The sequence below is a fragment of the Bos javanicus genome, chromosome 11 (assembly GCF_032452875.1).
Source record: "Bos javanicus breed banteng chromosome 11, ARS-OSU_banteng_1.0, whole genome shotgun sequence".
NCBI classification, from domain to species: domain Eukaryota; kingdom Metazoa; phylum Chordata; class Mammalia; order Artiodactyla; family Bovidae; genus Bos; species Bos javanicus.
In genome coordinates, this window is record NC_083878.1 from 92,028,230 (window position 1) to 92,051,630 (window position 23,401).

The 23,401-nt window shown below is 45.4% G+C and overlaps 1 protein-coding gene across 9 annotated transcripts in view; it reads right to left on the reverse strand.

Moving 5' to 3' along the window:
* Positions 1 to 9,044: 9,044 nt before the first annotated feature.
* Positions 9,045 to 23,401, reverse strand: part of GGTA1 (glycoprotein alpha-galactosyltransferase 1 (inactive)) — a 78,595-nt gene continuing 64,238 nt past the window's right edge. For 8 of the 9 annotated variants that reach the window (XM_061433396.1, XM_061433402.1, XM_061433400.1 and 5 more), the window contains 2 exons: positions 15,897 to 16,034; positions 9,045 to 11,575 (listed from right to left, as the gene is read on the reverse strand). In XM_061433396.1, coding sequence (XP_061289380.1) covers positions 10,882 to 11,575; positions 15,897 to 16,034 — 832 coding nt within the window. In that variant the 3' untranslated portion in view covers positions 9,045 to 10,881. The remainder of the gene's footprint in view (positions 11,576 to 15,896; positions 16,035 to 23,401) is intronic. The other variant, XM_061433395.1, reaches the window with a different exon arrangement.

A 23,401-nucleotide genomic window follows, 5' to 3' on the forward strand; every position in this document is an offset into this window, starting at 1 on the left:
AACTTATAAACTTAAGGTCTTTGAAGTCTTTTCTGAGCCTTTCCCTGGGTATTCATGGTCGCTTACTAATTTCCCTTTATATGTATTGTTTTTGAATGTCCTTGTCTTTAATATCTAGAACCAATAGAGAAAAAGAAAAAAAAATGAAGGGAGGGGTAATGGTTGTTGACGCTTTAAATCCCCTGGAAGTTACTTCAACTGGAAGGGGAGGGACTTGCAACAATGATGGGAAGTGCATCATTGTTTGCCTCTCTGCACCTCTGTGATCAGAAGCAATCAGAGCACAGACACCCAATATTTGGAAGACAGGGTCCTTTTTGCCCACCCTGGCTTCCGCAAGCTGTGAGTAAGTCACTCCAGGAACACATGCACAGCGGTCTGTCTAATGGCTGGAAGAAGGGGATGAATGGCTGCTATGTGCCAAGAGCTGAAATCAATTGCAATTAACCTTAATCTGGTCTTCCCTGGTGGCTCAGTGGTAAAGAATCTGCTTGTCAATCCTGGAGACTTGGGTTCAATCCCTGTGTTGAGAAGATCGCCTGGAGAAGGAAATGGCAACCCACTCCAGTATTCTTGCCTGGGAAATCCCATGGACAGAGGAGCTTGGCGGGCTACAGTCCATGGGGTCACAAACGAGTTAGACACAACTTAGTGACTAAACCGCTATCACCAACAACCTTAATTTACCATTCAAGCCCTCCCTTGGAAGACGCAAGCCTTCAATACAATCCAAAGTTCCAAAATAGTTACCCCAGAAAATTCTGCCAGCCTAGGTGGAGGGACAGCTTCCCAGTGCTTCACCTGGGAAGCTCTTGAAAGTCCCAGTGCCCACCCATACCAACTGAAACAGGATTCCTGGGGTTGGAACCAGGCATCAGTATTAGCTCTCCAGGTCATTCCAGAAAGCAACCAAGTTTGTCAACCAGAATGCAGCTTTAAGTCTCCTACTACTAAAGAGAGACATAACTCTTATGTCATACTTTGAATCTTGGAGGCAGTGTTCCCACGCATAAGGGTATCCAGCAATCTCCCGCTTGTCTGATAAGTGTAAAAGCAGTGAGCTTCCAGCAGGACCTTGGACAGGAGAAAGCACTTCAGCTGGTCCGTGTTTCAGACAAGTTGCCCTGCCACTGAACTCTTATGACCTTTAAATTTTACACGTTTAAAAGGATCTGAAGCAAACTGGGATGATGGATGAAGACTGTTGTCAGCCTTGACAGAAAACTTACCAGCAGAGGCCATCTGAATTCTGGAGTAAAGAAATGTCCTCTTGAGCAGATAACCATCATTCCCTCCTTTTATTTTTATTTTTTCCTTCCTTTGGAAAGATAGGAATTACTGTAATGTTTCCCCCTCTTCCTTCCTTGCCTTTTACTACTGATTCTCATGTGAGCTAAATTTACTATTTATTTTAAAGATTGCAGAACAGTCAGATGGGCTTTCTAAGGAACCAAAGGCAAAATGGTTATTACCTGGAGATAGTAGACTCTGAGAAACTTGGCCCTCTGACATTAGCTATGGATTCTGTGGTCTACTCATCCCTTCCCTGGTGGCTCAGATGATAAAGAATCTGCCTGGAATGCAAGACACCTAGGTTCAATCCCTGGGTTGGGAAGATCGCCTGGAGAAGGGAATGGCTACCCATGCCAGTATTCTTGCCTGGAGAATTCCACGGACAGAGGAGCCTAGCAGGCTACAGTCCATGGGGATTGCAAAGAGTCAAACACGACTGAGTGACTAACATTTTCACTTTCTGTGGTCGATTAGGTGAGGGAGGCTGTGCTAGAATTGTGCATAATGTTTTTGAATCATGGTAGCAGGGAATATTTTAGATATCTGGAAAGAAGTGATCGACAGCCAGACAGCTATAAGTAAATGTTGTAGACACTTTTAGAGACATCAGCGCAGCTCACAACAGCATGTCCTTCTCTGAGAACCACCCCAGAGAGCAATCTACCCTCCAGTGAACCTGCTCCAAGGTGCAGCTGCTGAAAGCATGAATGGATGCTACACCATTTGGCTTTTCTTTTCCAGGAATTTAGAGTTCTGAAGGAAGAAACCTTGAGTCTGGAGATAGTTGGAGCTTGGTCATATATGCAGACCTTTAGGGGAAGTTCACAGTTTTCAACTCTTGAGGCCCCTGTACTTCCCTGGCTCTTGCTTATGGCCTGGTTGTAGTGACGTGCTAGTAAATTTTTACACAACCACTTTCTTTAAAAAAAAAAAAAAAAAAAAACACATGGAAATGGAAAGGAAGGGGATGGAACCCTGATTTCTAGTGTTTGCTGATTTCCATGGTGCAAATATTCCCACTGTGGCCCATATCAAGCTACCGCATGAAGTCACTGAACAGGGAGCAGGGAAGTATTGCACTTAACAGGTTCTCATAAGCAGGTATGAACCGGCCTCAGTGTGCCACTATCTGGCTGTCAACTGTCCCTTATATTCAGTAGAACTCTCCAGTAGCCTCCCAGGAACCTCCCTTTGGGATTTACACAACTCAAGGGGAATGTCAGTCCTTTGCAACGAAAATATCTTTAAAACACCTAGCTAGCATAACCCCCTTTTATTCTGAACAGTTTTGTTATTGTTGTTCTTCATGCTAAGTCATGTCCCACTCTCTGAGACCCTGTGGACTGCAGCATGCCAGGCTTTCCTGTCCTTCACTATCTCCTGGAATTTGCTCAAATTCATGTCCATTGAGTTGGTGATGCCATCCAACTATCTCATCCTCTGCTGCCCTCTTCTCCTCCTGCCTTCAATCTTTCCCAGCATCAGGGTCTTTTCCAATGAGTTGGCTCTTCACATCAAGTGGCCAAAGTATTGGAACTTCAGCTTCAGCATCAGTCCTTCCAGTGAATATCCAGGGTTGACTTCCTTTAGGACTGACTGGTTTGATCTCCTTTCTGTCCAAGGGACTCTCAAGAGTCTTCTCCAGCACCACAATTCCAAAGCATCAATTTACCAAAAGTGTGTTCTAACGTTGGCTGATTTTTCACAGCCACATACTTTAAATATTTATAGAAATCTTCATTTCTATGCAAAATTCATATATATTTCTACAAATATGCAGTCCTCTCCAGGTTCAGAAAAGAATGTTTTTAATCATCTTTAGTGTTTTCATCAGCAGCAGTTGCCTAGGATTAAGTGTTGTCTTTGGAAATTCCTGCCCGCTGGTGTCCAGTATGGGGAACTACTTTCATCTTAGCTGTGAATGTTACTGAGGACTAAGAACAGATGAATTGGAAGCTTTTGGTACTGATCAGGGAATATTCCCTGGGTATAGACAGGTGGGTATTGTGCATATTGGCTCCCCTTTTTTCTTTCTTCGTGACGTTCAAGGGAATTTCACACCAGATTTCTCTAGCTCATCACGATTGACATTTTGAGTCAGATAATGCTTTGTTGTGAGGGCTGCCCTGTGCATTGCAGGATGTCGAGGACCATCCCTGGCCTCTGCCCACTATATGTGCATAGCAACACTCTCCCTATAAGTTGTACAACCAATAAGATCTTAAGACATTGCAAAATATCCCAGGAGTTGGTGCAGGAGTGGGTGTGAGTGTGCAGCAGTGGTGGTGATTGTGAAAAATCATCCTGCTTGAGAATGGCTGTTCTACTCTGATGGAGGAAGTTTGTCCCCTGCATCACTGACCTCGAGCCACACTGAACCCAGAGCTGAAAGTTACAGCCTGAAGCTCTAGAAGAAATAATTCCAGGTACCAGATAGAAAGGGCTTCCCCAGTGGCTCAGATGGTAAAGAATCTTCCTGCAATGCAGGATACCAGGGTTTGATCCCTGAGTCAGGAAGATCCCCTGGAAAAAGGAATGGCTACCCACTCCAGTTCTTGCCTGGAGAATCCCATGAACAGAGGAGCCTGCTGGGCTACAGTCCATGGGGTCACAAAGAGTTGGAGAGTTGGACACGACAGAGGACTATCACCTCTCACTCTGACCAGGTAGAAAAGCATCTACTTTGTAGTAGGACACAGAGTCCACAATCAAAAACATTTTTCTTGATTGCAAAAAAGCACTTCTTATGAGGCATGATGCGAGTGGAGGTGATGATTCATTTATTCATTCATCTAATAGATACTCTTAGCAGTGTCTGTGAGCCAGGTGATGTAATGGGTGCTGGAGCTCATGGAAAGGCAGACTTTAGGGAACTAACAATTCTAGAAGGGTTCAATGGGGATATTTTTAGTTCTAAGAGAAACCTGATTCCAAGTGTCTTAATGATGGGACTTTGTTGGCTCACACATTCAAGAGCCCACAGGCTGTGCACACTTTAGATAAGGCTGGATCCCCTGGCTCAGGGTTGTCATCGAGGACTACGGTTCCTTCAGTGTCTCGGCTCCTAGGATCCTATTGTCAATTTCATCCTAAGGCTGACCTACCTTGTGGTCCCCAAAAGTGTTGCATGCATGCTAAGTTGCTTCAGTTGTGTACAACTCTACATGACTCTATGGACTGCAGCCCACCGGGTGGCTCCTCTGTCCTTGGGATTCTCCGGGGGAGGATACTGGGGTGGGTTGCCATTTCCTCCTCCAGGGGATCTTCCCGACCCAGGGATCAAACCCGCGTCTCTTACGTTTACCTGCATTGGCAGGTGGGTTCTTTACCACTAGCGCCACCTGGGAAGCCAGATGTGTTAGCAGCTTCTAATGTCATCAGTATCATCCTAGATCAGATCAGATCAGTTGCTCAGTCATGTCCGACTCTTTGCAACCCCATGAATTGCAGCATGCCAGGCCTCCCTGTCCATCACCAACTCCCGGAGTTCACTCAGACTCACGTCCATTGAGTCAGTGATGCCATCCAGCCATCGCATCCTCTGTCATCCCCTTCTCCTCTTGCCCCTAATCCCTCCCAGCATCAGAGTCTTTTCCAATGAGTCAACTCTTTGCATGAGGTGGCCAAAGTACTGGAGTTTCAGCTTTAGCATCATTCCCTCCAAAGAAATCCCAGGGCTGATCTCCTTCAGAATGGACTGGTTGGATCTCCTTGCAGTCCAAAGGACTCTCAAGGGTCTTCTCCAATAACACAGTTCAAACGCATCAGTTCTTCAGCGCTCAGCCTTCTTCACAGTCCAATTCTCACATCCATACGTGACCACAGGAAAAACCATAGCCTTGACTAGACGGATCTTTGTTGGCAAAGGAATGTCTCTGCTTTTGAATATGCTATCTAGGTTGGTCATAACTTTCCTTCCAAGGAGTAAGCATCTTTTAATTTCATGGCTGCAGTCACCATCTGCAGGGATTTTGGAGCCCCCCAAAATAAAGTCTGACACTGTTTCCACTGTTTCCCCATCTATTTACCATGAAGTGATGGGACTGGATGCCATGATCTTTGTTTTCTGAATGTTGAGCTTTAAGCCAACTTTTTCACTCTCCTCTTTCACTTTCATCAAGAGGCTTTTTAGTTCCTCTTCACTTTCTGCCATAAGGGTGGTGTCATCTGCATATCTGAGGTTATTGATATTTCTCCCAGCAATCTTGATTCCAGTTTGTGTTTCTTCCAGTCCAGCGTTTCTCATGATGTACTCTGCATATAAGTTAAATAAACAGGGTGACAATATACAGCCTTGACGTACTCCTTTTCCTACTTGGAACAAAACTGTTGTTCCATGTCCAGTTCTAACTGTTGCTTCCTGACTTCCATACAGATTTCTCAAGAGGCAGGTCAGGTGGTCTGGTATTCCCATCTCTTCAGAATTTTCCACAGTTTATTGTAATCCACAGAGTCAAAGGCTTTGGCATAGTCAATAAAGCAGAAATAGATGTTTTTCTGGAACTCTCTTGCTTTTTCCATGATCCAGCAGATGTTGGCAATTTGATCTCTGGTTCCTCTGCCTTTTCTAAAACCAGCTTGAACATCAGGAAGTTCATGGTTCACATATTGCTGAAGCCTGGCTGGAGAATTTTGAGCAATACTTTACTAGCATGTGAGATGAGTGCAATTATGCGGTAGTTTGAGCATTCTTTGGCATTGCCTTTTTTGGGATTGGAATGAAAATTGACCTTTTCCAGTCCTGTGGCCACTGCTGAGTCTTCCAAATTTGCTGGCATATTGAGTGCAGCACTTTCACAGCATCATCTTTCAGGATTTGGAATAGCTCAACTGGAATTCCATCACCTCCACTAGCTTTGTTCATAGTGATGCTTTCTAAGGCCCACTTGACTTCACATTCCAGGATGTCTGGCTCTAGGTGAGTGATCACACCATCGTGATTATCTGGGTCGTGAAGATCTTTTTTGTACAGTTCTTCTGTGTATTCTTTCCACCTCTTCTTAATATCTTCTGCTTCTGTTAGGTCCATTCCATTTCTGTCCTTTATCGAGCCCATCTTTGCATGAAATGTTCCTTTGGTATCTCTGATTTTCTTGAAGAGATCTCTAGTCTTTCCCTAATGCATCCACATTTCCAGTAAAAGGCCTGAGATTCAACTTGATTGGATTAGTTTAGATCATCTGCTCACCAGGGGTAGGGTGGGAAGTGGGGAGGGAAAATGTTGATTAGCTTAGTCTGGGTCACTAGGTCCAACCATGGCATTAGTTGCCATAGAAACCACATAGACTCTATGAAGGAGATAAAGCGAAAATAAAGGCACAGATGCTGGGCAAATGTGCAGCTCGCCACCAGCGAAAGCCCTTTCAAGCTCTTTGCTGCTTTTCACACAGGCTCTCCTATGAGATTTCATCCAGGGTCTCCCTAAAAGCCTCAGAACAGTCCTCCGTGCTTCGTACCTGCTGTTCCTCCCTCTGAAACCTCATTCCATTTCCACTTCTCAGTGATCCCTTTCTCTTCTCTCAATGCTCAATTCAGAAGCAGCCCCTCTGAGACTGTTTCCACCTCTCAGACCTTCCCTCCTCTGTACCTCCTCAGCCCTTGAACTTCCCTGAGCCTTGTATCGCTCAGGTTCTGTTTGACTGCTTTCCAGCCAGGCTCCAGGGTGAGTTTAGACCTGCCTTCCATCTCTGAAGAGTTTGAGTCCACTAAGTTCTCTTTCTTTAATGCTAATACAAGAATTGAGAGTTCTTGGTGGTGATTCCTTGCTGTCCTCAGTTTCAAAAACAAAATGGTTAAAGTGTGTGTGTGTGTGTGTGTGTGTGTGTGTGTGTGTGTGTGTGTTTGAAAGAGAAAGACTTGAGCTGTGGAAAGAACAAAGGATTTAGAGTCAGACAGTCCTGGGTTTGAATCCCTGAGACTTGACCAGTAGATCCCCACTTAACCTAGCTTTCTCTCTTTAAAAGGTATGCATCATATATTATGTATTCAGGCTTTCTATGGGGTTTCACACTTGTGAGTATGCTACATGCCTGTGTTACTCATGTACATAAGGTACATTTAATAAATGGTGATTTAATAAATTCTTAGAACTGTAAATATTGCCATAGCTATCAGTAAATTACATGGTGACTTTGGCTGAGAGGAAAAAAATGAGTCATTACGAGACAGACAAGCAATGACAGCCCCTTCCAGCTTTACAGAAATTTCTTTCTCTCCAGCTTCATGGGACCCCCAGAGTGGAAAAAGGAGGCATGGCTGTCCCTTTCACCTGCCCCTTCACCCAGCTTTGCCCTCCAAGGCAAAATGCCTTGGCATAACAGCTTCTGTGTGCCCATGGGGCTTCTAGGGGCCCTGCAGGCACAACCTAAAGTTAAGAATGATCACAGAGTCTTTTATTCATTTTTACATCATACATTGAAACTAATTTCATGCCCTTGGGGCAGGTTTCGGTGTCCCGGGCGGCACTAGTGGTAAATAACCTGCTTGTCAATGAAGGAGATGTAAGAGACGTGGGTTCATTCTCTGGGTTGGGAAAATCCTCTGGAGGAGGGCATGGCAACTCACTCCAGTATTCTTTGTCCGGAGAATCTCATGGACAGAGGAGTCTGGCAGGCTACAGTCCACAGGGTCACAAAAAGCTGGACACAACTGAAGCAACTTAACACGCATGCACGCATGGGGCAGCTTTAGTGCAGAAAAAGTGGGAAGTGGTACGAGCCTAGGCGCATACCTAGTTTTTAAAATATTAATTCTTATGGCAAAAATTCCCCTTTATTAGATTCTTCCATAAAGCATTTTCCCTGATAGGAAACATGGCCCTGTGTGTGGGGTGGGCCACTTGAGGAGCCTGAAGTGGCTCAACACATTTATCCTTGTCAGCTTCTCTGGTGTGAGCTACAGCTCAGATGCTTTCTGTGTGGTTTAACCTTTCTGAACCTCATTTTGCTCGTCTGCAAAATGGCAGTAAGTCTCTACTATGAGGGAATCATGCCCTCTTGTATATCCCATGCACCCCACTACATCAGCCTGCTCCACTTTGACTTTGTATTCATAACAAATACACCCACCCAGTCGTGCTAGAAATTCAGCAAGTCTCTCTTGGGGCTCCCTTGGCCAGATATATTTCCCAGAGGTCAGGACTAGTAACCACCAGAAATGGTTATGGCATGGTTTTTTCCCTTTGCCCTCTTGCCCGCCCTGACCTTCATGGCAAGCCTAATCCTGCTGCTGCTGCTGCTGCTGCTGCTGCTAAGTCACTTCAGTGTGTCCAACTCTGTGCGACCCCATAAACGGCAGCCCACCAGGCTCCCCGTCCCTGGGATTCTCCAGGCAAGAACACTGGGGTGGGTTGCCATTTCCTTCTCCAATGCATGAAAGTGGAAAGTGAAAAGTGACAGTGAAGTCGCTCAGTCGTGTCTGACTCTTAGCGACCCCATGGACTGCAACCCACCAGGCTCCTCCATCCATGGGATTTTCCAGGCAAGAGTACTGGACTGGAGTACCATTGCCTTCTCCGAAGCCTAATCCTACTGGCACTTAATTACTTCAGTGCATCACTTTGGAAAGTTCTATATGAGCATTTGTTGTTATAAAAGTTAGCAAATCTCAACCACGTTCTTTCTATCTTTGTGACAGTGCACACATTTTTTAGGACCCAATGACTTTTAAAGTCTAAGTATTTAAAATTCTGTTACTGACAGTCCTGAACATCTTTGAGAGAAAATGTACAATCCATGACAAAGACCAGAATATATTGAGAAAATAATTTATTTAATTGTAAATCAGGAATTTTATTTTAGTTTTTTAACATTGAACTATTGATTTTTGAGTTTGTCCATTTGGATTTTAAATTTAAGTGAATTAAAAAAAAAATCAAGATCCCTTCAAAAGGAAACTTCATTCCTTTTCTCTGATCTTTGAAGAAACGTCATTTCTTTGCTTTCAGACTTAAACCATGAACTCTCCCTAGTCCAGAATGGATCCCCAAAAACTTGAATTATACAGAAGCAAGAGTCCTAACTGACCTTTGATCTCCCTTTTCTTTTACAAGCCCACTTCTTCAGAATTTTTGTTGGTTTTCTTTTGTTTTACTGGGTTGTAAAAAAATTTGGCAAGAACGGAAGAGTAGGAGGCACAGTAAAACAGTAGAGAAAACGGAGGTTTCATTTTATCAAAGAAGCCCACACTGCTGAGCATCAAGCCAGTGAGGTGGCTCTTTAAGCCAATTGCTTGAAAATGAAAAGCAATGACATAAACTGGAACACGAGCAAAATATAAACATGCCTGCATATGTAAATGTTGCCTCCTTTACACTGACTTGCTTAACTTTAAATAATATATACAATTTCATAGCTTCTCTTAGAGAAAGGAATTGAATGGTAAGGTGTTCAGTCACAAGGACTGGATCTCCCATCGCCATCCCCTCTACTTTTGACATAAAATCAACTAACCATTTTATTAAACACATCTGGTTGTTATACTTCAGTAGTGCAGATGGGGCAAGGGGAAATGAGAGGTTCCTTGATGTCAGCCCTGCAACGTGGGGCTTGATGGGCTGAGGGTTAGGGCAGATGGTGGCAGGACTTGCTGACAACTGACTGTCATGAAGCCCAGGTCTGGGAAATGTAACCCCTGGCAATTCTCTTCAGTCCCCTGCAGGTTTTGGTTTCCTCGGACACCATCCACTTCGTCTGGCCAAGGATCTGAAGACTCAAGTTCCAGAGTCTGGCATACTGAATATGACTTGGCCAAAACAAGAAGCATCTTATAAGACAACACTGCTCTGGCTGTCATAATGGTTGAGGAGAGTGGAGACCACCCACACTGCCTGGATCCGTGCTGTATTTATGTGCCAACCGCATGCCCTGTGCCCCTCAGAGAAGGCAATGCCCCACAGGGATCAGCTCCCTGTCTTTCAACTCTCTCTTTGCTTATTTCATGGCCAACTTACTTGGAGGCTTTGTTTTCATTATGTGCTGAGCACCCATTGACTCACTCAGATTGCCTGTGACTCCCAACATCTTCACCATATGCATTGGGAATCTTGACTAGTCTTGGCACAGAAGCCAATATCCTGATAAGGAAAGGAAATTGATCCATTTGAGGATCGCCAAGGTAGACTGTGCCCTACTAAGAGTTCTCCTGCTGCAAAAGCAACTCTGTGTTGCTTCAGACCCAGCAGAGACAGGAAGACACGGAAATCAAGAGGACAGCCCCTCACAATCATTATCTTGTTGCCAAACACTTCCCTTTGCGTACTTCTCTCCAGTAAGTCAATTGGCACATATAGAATGTTTCTGGCTTTTTCTTTGTCTATGACAATTTTTTTTTTTTTTGGTTCAACTGATGGTGTACCCATTCCCCGCCCCCACAACCGAAAATAGGTAAGAAATCACTGGGAATTTACATCTGATTACCATAGGTTCATTCTCCCGTATTACAAGGCTCAAAGTTACAAGGAGAAATAATATGTATTTGCTGTGTTGGTCTTTTGTTAGTATTTTTTTTTAAGTTAAAATTAAGTGTTACTTTTCTGAGGAAGTAGCCAGAATAATACTCTCTCAAATTCAGAAATGTACTGGCACAAAGTCAGACATTATTTCTAACCACATTATACTCTTTTGTCTGCCAAGACATCTTGACAAGCTTAATATCCGCAGGTAGGCCTATGTGATAATCCCAGCAGTATTCCGGGGATAAGATTTTAGTAGGTTTGTTGAGAAGGAAATACTTGTTTAGATGGCTTTCATCATGCCATTGGGCTTCTATGTCATTTTTCTTGTCCTTGAGGATTCCTTTGAAGCATTCCTGGGTGATGTTAAGGACCTGAGTGGGTGTTCCCCCAAAAATGGCTGCGTGGTAATAAAAATCCCCTTCGCCGAAGGGAATGTATGCTGCAGACTCCTTCCGCCTCTCGTAGGTGAAGTCATTGGGATCTGCCTTGTACCACCAGGCTTGTAGCTGGGCCACCGACTCGCCCAGGGTCTCCACCCCAAACTTGTCTTGGAAGACCTGGTCCACGTCCATGCAGAAAAGGAAGTCAACCTCATGCTGGATGTGGGCCACAATGTGCTCCCCGATAGTCTTCATGCGCATCATGCTGATGTCCTGCCACCTCTTCTCAGGCTTGATCTTAAACACTTTGAAGGAGCGCAGAGGACCCAACTCTATCAAAGGCATCCTGGAGACATCATCTACCATGATATAAAAGATGACTGGGTGGCCAACCATGAAGTGCTTATTAGCAGACGTTAAGAACTCCTCCAAGTAATGCTCAATGTATCTGAAACAAAGAAGAATGGGATAAATGTAACCTCTGGGATTTCTGCAGGCTTCTCCAGTGGGTAAAGACTTGGCCTGCAATGCAGGAGATGAGGGTGACAAGGGAGATGCAGGTTCGATCCCTGGGAAGATCCCCTGGAGGAGGAAATGGCAACCTACTCCAATATTCTTGCCTGGAAAATTCCATGGACGGAGGAGCCTGGCAGGCTACAGTCCATAGGGGTCTCAAAGAGTCGGACATGACTGAGCAACTGAACACACACCCTGGGATTTCTGCAGGAGACGACATGCTGTTCTCATCAAGGCAAGTCCATTGCTGTACTATTATTTCTGGCCACTCTCCACCATACAGTCACTCAACTTTGAGGAGGTAAAGTGACTTACCTGATGATTCTGGAAGGTGACTGGGCAGGCCAGCCTCTCCTCTCTCACTCTTGGAAGCCAGTCAGGTGGAGAGGACATGTATTTTCAACTGCTCTGGGCCCTGCAGTGTAGCTAAATGATACAGGCCCTTCTCCAACATCCAGACACCTGCAGTTTCTCGTGCTATGGATGAGGGATGCCTAAGTCTTTCTAATTCTGTGGTTCAACATCAGGAGGCTCAGGGCCTTCAGTTTTATAATCCATATTCTTCAATATCAGCTTTAACTGTACTGAAGATGATCATCACTACCATCTACCCTACTTATCCTTTTGTCTTATTTATCAGTTGGTTCCAGACTCTGGGTAGGCGGAAGTGTGTTAGTCCTTTTTTCATACTGTTTTATTGAGATATAATTGACATATAGCACAGTTTAAGCTTAAGGTGTGCCAAGTGTTGATTTGGTATATTCATATATTACAAAAGGGCTTCCCAGATGGCTCAGTGGGTAGAGAATCTGCCTGCGATGCAAGAGACACAGGAGATGTGGGTTCAATGCCTGGGTCAGGAAGATCCCCTGGAGGAGGGCATGGCAATCCACCCCAGTATTCCTGCCTGGAGAATACCATGGACAAAGGAGCCTGGTGGGCTACAGTCCATAGAATCACAAAGAGTCAGACATGACTGAAGTGGCTGAGCACACAGCACACATATATCACAAAATTACCACCACTGTAGCATTGGTTAACACCTTCATCTCATCACATAATCATCATTTCTTTTTGGGGGAGAAGATTTGAGATTTATTATCTGAATAACTTTATAAGTATATAAAACAATATTATTAACAATAATCACAATGTTTTACGTCAGATCCTCAGAACTTGCTCATTTTATAACTGAAAGGTCGTACCCTTCGATCAACATCAGGGGGCGCTAGTTCTCAGGCATCTCTCAGAAACCCCAACATCCACTCCAACAGTATCCTGCCCTACCAGATGCAGGGTGCCCCTTAGGTCCACTGGGGATGCCCTAAGACTAACCATCGCCATTCTCTTCTCCTTCTCTGGGACCCAGAGAATGGGTTATGGGACATGGATATCCCTCCACATTACACATTCACTTTAAGAGTTTTCCAGTGGTTACCCCAAACACCAATACATTATCCAGCTACAACCATTGTCAGACCCATCCAAATACCAGAGCAAATAACCTCTGATTTAAACTTATTTTAACTATCTCATTTCCTTTTCTAATAGGTTTTAATTATTAGAACATTTTTAGGCTTACAGCAATATGGAGCTGAAACTGCAGAGTTCTCATATACCCACATGCTTCCTACTCCTTCCCACAGCTTCCCCCTCTATCAGTGTCCAGCACCCACTGCAGTTTATGAACCCAGACCATCATTATCACACCAAACCCACCATTTACATTAAAGTTCACTCTTGGTTGCGTATATTCTATGGGTTTCAACAAATATATAATGACAAGTATTTTTCACTGTATATGATATCATACCGAGTATTTTCACTACCCTGAAAATTCCGTGTTCTGACTATTCATCCACTCCCCTTTGCCGACCCTTGGCAACTACTGATCTTTTTACTGTCTCCATAGTTTTGCCTTTTCCAGAATGTTACAAGGTTGGAATCTGACAGCAGGTAGTCTTTTCAGATGGGTTTCTTTTACTTAGTAATATGCATTTAAGTTTCCTCTATCTCTTCCATGGCTTGATAGATTTTGTGTTTTTTGCACTGGTAATATATTCTACCACCTAGATGTGCCACAGTTTATTAATCTATTCACCTACTAAAGGACATCTTAGTTATTTCTAAGTTTTAGAAACTATGAATAAAGCTGCTATAAACATCTGTATGCAAGTTTTGTGTGGATCTGGAGTTTCACCTTTTTTTGGTGAACACCAAGGATGCAATTGCTAGACTGTATGATAAGAATATGTTTAGCTTTATAAGAACCCGCTGAACTGCCTCCCAAAGCAGCAGAACCATCTTGCCTTCTCGCCAGCAGTGAATCAGAGCTCTTCTTGCTCAATATTTTTGCCAGCAGTTTGTGTGGTCAGTGTTTTGGACTTGGGGCCTTCTAATAGATGTGGTATTTTAGCTATTTACTTATTCATTCAAAAAACACGTTCATGTCTTTTGCGAGCCAAGCTACACACTATCACGTGACAACGTGGGGATGATAGAGAAGGAGAGGAGTTGGCTTAACACAACTGCATCACCCCCAGACTCACGCTCAGTGAATGTGGACTAAGTTTAATTTGCTGATCATACTCACGGCCAGTTATGACATTTTGTGAGTAATAATAACTGGCATTTGTTTTTGCTCCTTAGTCGTAGTTTGGATTCCTGTTCATTTCTACAAAAATAAACTGTGGTTTTAATACTGGTCTCTGGAAAAACCCCGGGGTTTACAGTATTGATTCTTTAAACGGAGAGAATATATCTGAGCAATAGAAAGAGGGACTTTGCCATGGCTCTGAAAAAAGTCTATTGTGCCCTGAAGCTTGGGAGACAATCCTAGGGGGAGGGGAGGGGGCCCTTGTGAGGTTTAACATTATTTAGAGATGAAAGCATTGCAATTGGCTCCAGGCATTGTTATTTGAAAACAAACCAAACATCACACCTCCTTAAAGTCCAAATCCACTCTTGGGAGGATTTACTGCTGCAGAGTACAAGCAATCCCCTCCTGCCTCCAAGAGGAGAGCTCAGGGTTTTCACCTCGGTGTACAATTTACTGCTTAGTTCTGTGAAGCTGCGGATACAAGGCTGAAGCCACTGTGGAGCCGCAGGCCACATTCTGTTCTTCGTGGAAACATCAGGAGTAAATCAGTCTACAGGGTAGCTGGCTTGTAGCCTCTCATACCAAAGCATGAGGTGAGCTAAGCATCTGCTCCAGACTCATAACAGTACAGATTCTTTCAGTAAAAATGTCAAAACTCCAGAGTCACCCTTCTCCATCAGAGATGCCCCTGGGACAGGCACAGGTGGTGACATCAGGACTTGACCAGTATGGTGAGGGCGATGGCTTCTGGGCTCTGGGCTGGGGACGATCTTGGGAGTGAAGACACGCAGATCCTCACTCAGATCAACCTGGGCCTTCACCGCTGTCTGTACAAGCGAGCAGACAACTTCCCATGTGGCGCTCGGAAAAGATACAGATGGGAAGGCCCATGGAGGGGGGCTGCGGGGAGGAGGCTAATAGGAAAAGGGAACTTTTGCTTTCGTTTTGATAAAGAAAAAAAAAAAAAAATTCTCCAAAAGAACAAAATGGATTGTATTTTAAACTAATATCACAGCTCCGACTTTTAAGTAAGAATGATTGCAATTTGGGGAGAAATGTCGTTCTAAACAAGGAAATGGAAGCAGAAACAGGAACCCATCCAACCTCTGGAAGAGGAAGTTCTGGCTGGCCAGATCTCCGGGGGCCAAAGCCTCTAGGAGGAGGAGGGCAGAGGCAGCTGAGGAAGCCCGGGAGGAGCGGTCAGCCAGGCTGACGTGGGGAAGCTCCGCGCTTAGTCACTTCTGTCCTTGGTTCTCAGTCTGGGGTCTTGAGTGTGTGGGAGAAACAATGACACACGTTCGGGCTGTCTAATAGCTGGCATTTTTGGAATTCCCAGAGAGGGCCGTGGAGGTCAGGGTGGAGGCGGCTCTGGGTGTGCTGGAAACTCCAGGGCTCAGTGAGTACGGCAGACACTCTAACCTGCAACCGAGGCCTCGCTCAGGTGGGAAGCTGTCCACTCCCCATCCACTGCCTTGCTCTCAGCCTCCTGGGGCCTCAGCAAAAAGGAGCCTCAAACAGTCCTATTACTCCATTCTCCTGTCTAATGAATCAGACACGTCCATGAACAGCCTCCATGAGCCCAGGGAGCCCCTCACCAACCTTCTGACAGTGGGACAAAGGAAAAGTCAAGGTTACTTTTATTAGCAACACCTACCTTCCAACGGCGAAAACCGTCAGGCCGACGGTAATTTTCTGCTTGGCATAATAATTGTCTAAGACGGCTCTGTTGTAAGTGCCTTCCCACACCACTGGAGCCTTCCACTTTGTCATGGTCACAACCTCGGGGCGTTTACTGGTGACAAAACAGAATCCATGAGTCAGGATGGCCTTGCTAAGGTGGGACAGAGACATCTGATGGAAAACGGCTCAACCGTGGCTGGTGGTGACCACCCTTGAATCCTGACGGGAGTTTAACCCCGAACAGTCGGCTGGCGGTGTGACATCTGCGGCATATTCTGGGTGAGGGACAGGAGACGGTGGCCCAGGTGCCAGGGGGCTGCCTTAGCAGGGGCCCTAGGGGGGTCTTACCTGTACAGCTCATGCCCTCTGTCCCCCTTTCCTGCTTCCCCTATCCTCATCTTCCTTCAATATCCCACTCCCATCTCCCCAGCCCCTTCCTAAGCTGCCAGTGGCATCTGACGTTATTTATCCCAATGGGTGCCATCTGACCCAGAGAAAGCCCTGATGCTTGATGCAGGGGGACAAGACAGTGACATTAGAGCTGAAAGAGGAAGAAACTGTTTCAATCTGCCTTTTGCCAGAAAGGAATTTCTGGTTGTAACCTGGGTATAGGACTATGGGGCTTCTGGTTTTATCGTTTATTTGACACACGAGGAGCAGACAGTCACTAAGAAAGGATCCTGCAGGCTCACAGTAGCCAGGGATGAAACACAGGGACCCTAGCTGTCACCTCTCTCAGATCACGTTTCCTCTTTACAAAGCTGGAGGTGGGGGAGGGGGGTGTTCTGTGCACTCAGCACACTTGAAAGGGACTTGGCAAAGCCAACACAAACACAGGAAGCAATGGAAGAGCGAAGACAAACCAACGAACTGTAAAGAGTAAATGCAGAAAGGCTGAGCAGCAGCTGGGGCCCAGGCTAAGGCAGGAATGGGGTGGGGACTCAGCTCCAACCCCATTTGGGTTTACAAGTGACTGCCCTTCCCTGGCGGGAAGTGGAGACTGAACAGTCATTTAGATTAGCCCGTATCACACAGGGGCCCCGCCATGTGCTTGCACTTCAGCCACTGCAGGGGGAGGGCCAGTGACTGGGGCAGAGTCCTGGTGGCCCCATCGGGCCCCTGCTGACTGTGCACAGATGGCCTTGGTGAGGCTATCGAGGAGACGTTGGCAAATAGATTGGCCCACTGAGAACTTCCTCTCTCCCTCACACATGGGTGAAGAGCGGGTTTTCACAACACTGCCCCTCCGCCATGGGTGAAGATAGCTTTTTCCAGGGAGGCTGGGCCAGGCCAGGTCACCCCCTCCTCACCCCAGCCCCCAATAGACACTCGTCCACACCTCCTGTCCTTCCGTCACCAAGCTCTGCGGTCCTCCTGTTCTAGAACCAACCAGACCCTCCCACCCCATCCCGGTGCCCTGTGGCAGGCCTGCTTCCCTCCTCCACACACAAGGAGTCTCCTCCAGAGATGGGGAGGGACACTGCCGGGCCGGCCCTCCCCGCCAGGTCTCGTCTCAAACCCCACAGCCCAGCTCTACCTGCACGCCCGGGTATGTCAGCGGCATGGCTGCCCTGGACAGCTGCTCTAGGTTTCCCTTCAATCGTGAAAGCAGCTATTTTGGACTCTGCACCAACCTGCACGAGACACTTTCACACACACACACACACACTTTCTCAGGCAGTCTTTGCAAAAGCCCTGTCATGTATTACGTTCTTTGTACAGATAAGAAAACCAAGGCTCAGAAAAGCCTGTTAACTTGTCCAAGGCCAAACAGCTAATGGGGGTAACTAATGTACCCTGGATACTTCCTATGGAACAACAGAGTACCCAGGGCTTCACCCTTCAGAGGAAGCTGCTATTTTGATTCCCATTTTATCAAAGCAGAAACTGCAGCACAGAACAGTTAAATAACTCATTGGAGGTCACACAGCAGCTATGGAGTCAGGCTGGAATCTGAACCCAGACAGTCTGACTCAGTAAGTCCATGCTCTGAACCACTACATCTATTGCTCATTGTGTTGGATATTTACTTGCTAGGCTGACGAACTGGGGTTAAAAACCAGGTTTGTCATCATTTCCATTCAACTTAGATACTTCAGCATTTTTATCAGTACAGATGAGAAATGAGCTTTTGTATTTTGTTTTTAGAAGCTTATGGGATGCTTTTAGTCACATAAAACCCCCAGCTTTGTTAAATGACTAGGTTTCAAACCAGAAAAACCACACACACACACACACACACACAGGCTTATCATCCTATAATCACTATTTCTGAATGTAAACCCTCCCATATATTGTCATCCCATCCATTGCCGTTCTTAGTGAAGCCTGTCAGGGATCTCTTAGCTGTGCTGACCCAACCCATTAGCTAAGCCATCCAGCTGCGTGTGAGCTGAACATTTGGGGAGAAGGTAATATTTTTAAGAAAGAGAAGAGAAAGGGGAGGAAGAAAAGGAGAAAAGGATGGTATTCTTATTTAACACTTCCAGGCATCGGGGCTCAATCCTTGACTTTCATTCTTTCATTGAATACTCACAGCTACCTTCTAGAGTGGGTGCTGTCATGACCCTCCTTTCACAAATAAAGAAAGTAGGGGGTTGGAGAGCAGGAGAAGGGAACTACCACTTAAATCAACAGGAGGGGTCAGACCAAGGCACTAAACTCCTCCAGGCACTTCTGCTAAGTCCCTACTCCCTGCCAGGCCCCTCGCTGAGCTCCGAGATCAGGGGAATGAGACCTGCCTACCCCTTGAGGGTCTCAAAGTCCTGACAGTGGCCAGCCTGCCGCCTGCCACTCTTCCACTGCACGACCACTCAGTTCCACACCTTCTAGAAAGGACTGAGTCAGGACACCAATGTCCAGTTTGGTTACTTGATGGGGAAGATTGCTCTGAGCAAGGGAAAAAAAAATGTAGTAATATTAAAAATTAATGTTTCATTAAAAATTAAAATTTTCTATTTCCCAGCTGTTAATTATTAAATTCCACTGGCCATTCCCACACATCAGCGACCCTGACTAGGAAGCCAGATGACAGGCTGAAAAGGCAGGCCAAGGGGAGGACGAGGGGGTGGGAGGATGCTTGAGATCAGCTTCCTGGATGAACCTCTCCCACCCCACCCCAGAAAAAAAAAAAAAAAAAGAAGTGACAGCAGGCAAGCGACACGTGTGTAAGACCACAAGATGTCCAAGGTCACCAAGATGGGGCTCTAGAAGGAGGGAAAAGTACCAGGGAAGACGGAAAACTGCCCAGATGCCTTCTTTCCAAGCAGCACAGCTGCTGCGTTAGCTCCGCTTGTCGCGTTCCCCAAGTACAGGCCAAAGGTTCCCCACAACACAGACGGGCCTCCATAACCCAAACATACACCTACCTAGGTATCTGGTAGCATTTACATCTTACGTTTCTTTCATATATAGTACTATGTAGTTGTTAATAATTCAAACAAAAACTGGTACACAAATATTCATAGGGACCTTATTCACCATAGCCCAAAGGTAGAACCCATTCAAGTGTCCATCGGTGGGTGAATGAATATGCAACACAGGGTATATTCTAAAGCTTGAACAGTATTCTACCATACAAAAAGATAAACTGAAATGGTTCTGACACTGCACAAGACATTACAGAAATTACTCCAAAACTAATGCATGGAATAAACAGATATTTCAATTCTAATTCATGCTGTGTACCCAAAAGGTTTGGAAAAGGGGGCTCAAAAAATGCATATTTCTGCAGTCACAGTCACAACAGCATGATTCACACTGGCCAACAAACAGAAGCAATCTAAGTGTCCATGGACAGCCAATTCCATAAACGAACTGTGGTAGACACACAATGGAATCTGATTCGGCCCTTCAAAGTCGGTAATTCTGACAATGCTACAATGTGGACGAACCTTATGGTCATTATATTAAGTGAAATAAACCAGACCAAAAAAGGAGAAACATTCTGTGATTCCACTAGTATGAGATATCCAAACAAGTCAAATCCAAAGCCAGAAGAAGCAGAAAGCGATTCCCAGGGATCGAAGACAGTTCATGTTTCACGGAACCCGCCCAGTTTCCCTTGGGGAAACTGACTTCTCCTGACATCTCCAAAACCAATTATACAAATAATTGGAAGCCATATACAGTCAAATGAATGTAGACATAATTTTATAATTTACACCAACCTCACTCAAACTTCTCAACAGACAAAAGGCAAAATTGTATCTATGGTACCTCAGCTTTGCTTAAAACTGTATCTACAATACCTTAGTTTTGCTTATGAAATTTAACCAAAACAAAACAAAACACCAAAGTCTATCCAATGCGAAGAGTTGACTTACTGGAAAAGACTCTGATGCTGGGAGGGATTGGGGGCAGGAGGAGAAGGGGACAACAGAGGATGAGATGGCTAGATGGCATCCCTGACTCGATGGACATGAGTCTGAGTGAACTCTGGGAGTTGGTGATGGACAGGGAGGCCTGGCGTGCTGCGATTCATGGGGTCGCAAAGAGTCAGACACAACTGAGCGACTGAACTGAACTGAACTGAACATCATACGTACTTATTTATGGGCTTCCCAGGTGCCTTCCTTGGTAAAGAATCTGCCTGCCATGCAGGAAATGCAGATTAGATCCCTGGGATGGGAAGACCCCCTAGAGTAGAAAATGGCAACCCATTCCAGTATTCTAACCTGGAAAACTCCATGGACAGAAGAGCCTGGCAGGCTATAGTCCATGGGGTCACAGAGTCAGACTTGACTGAGCATGTGCATATACTTAATGGGAACACTGTGGTCCCCAGGGGCTGGGCAGAGGAAGTATTAAAATTCTATGAATCAGGCAGCAGTTCACGAAAGATGTAGCATGCGTACAGCATGTTCTTTACTGGACTCCTTCCAGGCAGCAGGACAAAGACAAGAGCTGTGGGGTGGCAAGAAAGAGATGATGTAGGAAGAATTTTGGAGGAAGAATTAACAGAACGTGCTAATGGATTAGACTGTAGGATGGATGAAGGAAAGAGTGAAGGATGAATTGGAGAGGTCTCCTGGATTCTGACTTAAATAGGAATGAGAAGAACGGGAGTGGGGTGAATCAAAAACTCTGTGAGACACACAGACAGTTAGACATAAGCGGGGGCTCAGAGAAAACCTTTGGACTTAAGATGCAAATGTGGGAGTCATTCTCCCATGGATGGTGTCTAATGCCATGGAAATGGATGAGAGCACATTGGAAGATAGTATAAAGAAAAGAGATGAGGATACTGGACTCAACCTCCAGAAGCTAATATTTGAGGCTTGGGAAGAGGCCCCATTAAAGAGACTGAGAAAGTAGGAGGAAAATTAAGAGAATGTGATGATATGAGGCTAAGAGATATTGATATTGATATATATATATATATTGAAGAGATATTGATATAAAAAATGTATCTACAATATACTTACCATGCTTCTGGTAGTTTATAGAAAAGGATACATTTCTATAAATATGTCATCTGTGAATCCAGTTGTTCATTTTTCATTCATTTATGCAAGAAATATACTTTAGTGCCCTTAGAAGGCTTAGATTTGGCGTCACTACAAATCAATATTCTTTAAATATCTGCTCGTCATTCATTTGGAGGGCGGTGGAGAAAGTGACCACTGCTGGTTGTAATCTGCTTCTCTTCTCTGACCGGAGTAACCCAGCCCCAGCCCCCGCCTCCAGGTCCCACTCAGCAAAGCAGAAGTACCACAGTGAAAGTGTACCACCCTCCTTTGAAGTAAGCATGGTGACTATATTGCTAGCTCATCCAACTGGCCACTGGGGGGCTCTCACCCACCTCACACACACACACACACACACATATACCTAAGGGGCTTATGAAATCACAGTGCTTCCATATTCTTTCATTTCCAGGAATGGTTTAGCATCCCATAGAGGGCTACCCTGTTGTCCAGCTCCTTAAATGATACCTTGGGGGGAGGGAGCAAAATTCCCATCCTTTGACACTGGCATGGATCCTTCGTCCCAAAATAAAAGAACTTGCCAGAACACATTCAGTCTTTGCAGAACCAAGATCCCTCATGCTGTGATAGCTGCTGTTCTCCCCTGATCCTCCTCCTACCTCTATGGCCACCCCTGCTGCTTTTCAGACTTCTCTCCCCGCACTGGCCCTTTCAATGCTGATGTCAGACATCGGCCTGGTGCCTCATCCAGGCCTGCAGATCCCATTGCCACCTGTACGCTGAAGGCTCCTCTTCCCACATCTCCACCACCTATCTTCTGCCACACTTAGGGGCACTGCTACAGACTGACTGTTGTGTCCCCCAAAATTCATGTGTTGAAACCTAAGGGGTGGAGCCTTAGGGAGAGGATTAGGACATGAGGGTGGAGCCCTCATGAATGGGATTAGTGCCCTTAGAAAAGAGACCCCTGAGAGCTCCCTCTCCCCTTCTAGCACGTGAGAGCAAGGTGAGAACACCGTCATGAATATACTAGGAAGTGGGTCCTCATCAGACACCACCCCGTCTGGGGCCTTGATCTTGGACTCCCCAGCCTCCAGAACTGTAGGAAATACATATTTGTTGTTTATAAGCCATCCAGTCTATGGTATTTTGTTATAGCAGCCTGAACGACTAAGATAGGCACCCTATGAATCTCTGTCCAGTTGCCCCACAAGTTGCTGAATCCATACGCATCCCTAGTTGAGCTCATCACCCCTCCCCTTCACCACTCCTAGACACTTTCCTGGTCAGTGGCACCACCACCCACTGGTCTCTCAGGACTCATGGTCATCCTGGACAGCTCCCACCTCCCTGCTCCCCAAACCACAGCCTTCTAAGTCAGGTTGCTCACAGCTCCTTAATCAATCTTGGCAAACACTAGTTACACATCTAGAGCCCCTACAGGACCATGAACTTCTTGATGAACCATGCTGATTGATTTTTCCTGTCTCCTATACCTAACACAATGCCTAGTACAGAATTTTTTACCATGATTCACAGTAAGAAATACATCTCATGTCAAAAACACATGGACATACACATATATACATAGAGGCAAAAATCCACTTAACAATACCTATCCTTCCTCAGGTGATGCCCTGATTTTCTATTGATTTCAATTTTTAAAAGGCTCCTTTAAACCCATTCAGCTAGTTTCTGAACACATTAATGGATAGTGGCCAGTATTTTGTAAAACACCAGCTAGCATATCATGGGTGTTTGACAAACATTTGTTGTACGCTTGTTTAAAGGATGTACGCATGGCCCTATGAGCTTCTGTAACATCATCACTGCCATTTTACAGACGAGTTAACTGAATCTCAGAATTTTCTTGCTCTGACTCTAGCTTTGTAGCTTTCCATAATACCCCGTGGCCTATGAGACCCCCTTCCAGCCCCAGTATATTGTGATTCTTCCACTGCCATTGGCTGACTGCTGTCAGAATCATTGTAGTTATTGCTCAAACAAATAAGACAACCAGCCTCTCAAGTTTCTCATCTAATCTGGTGTA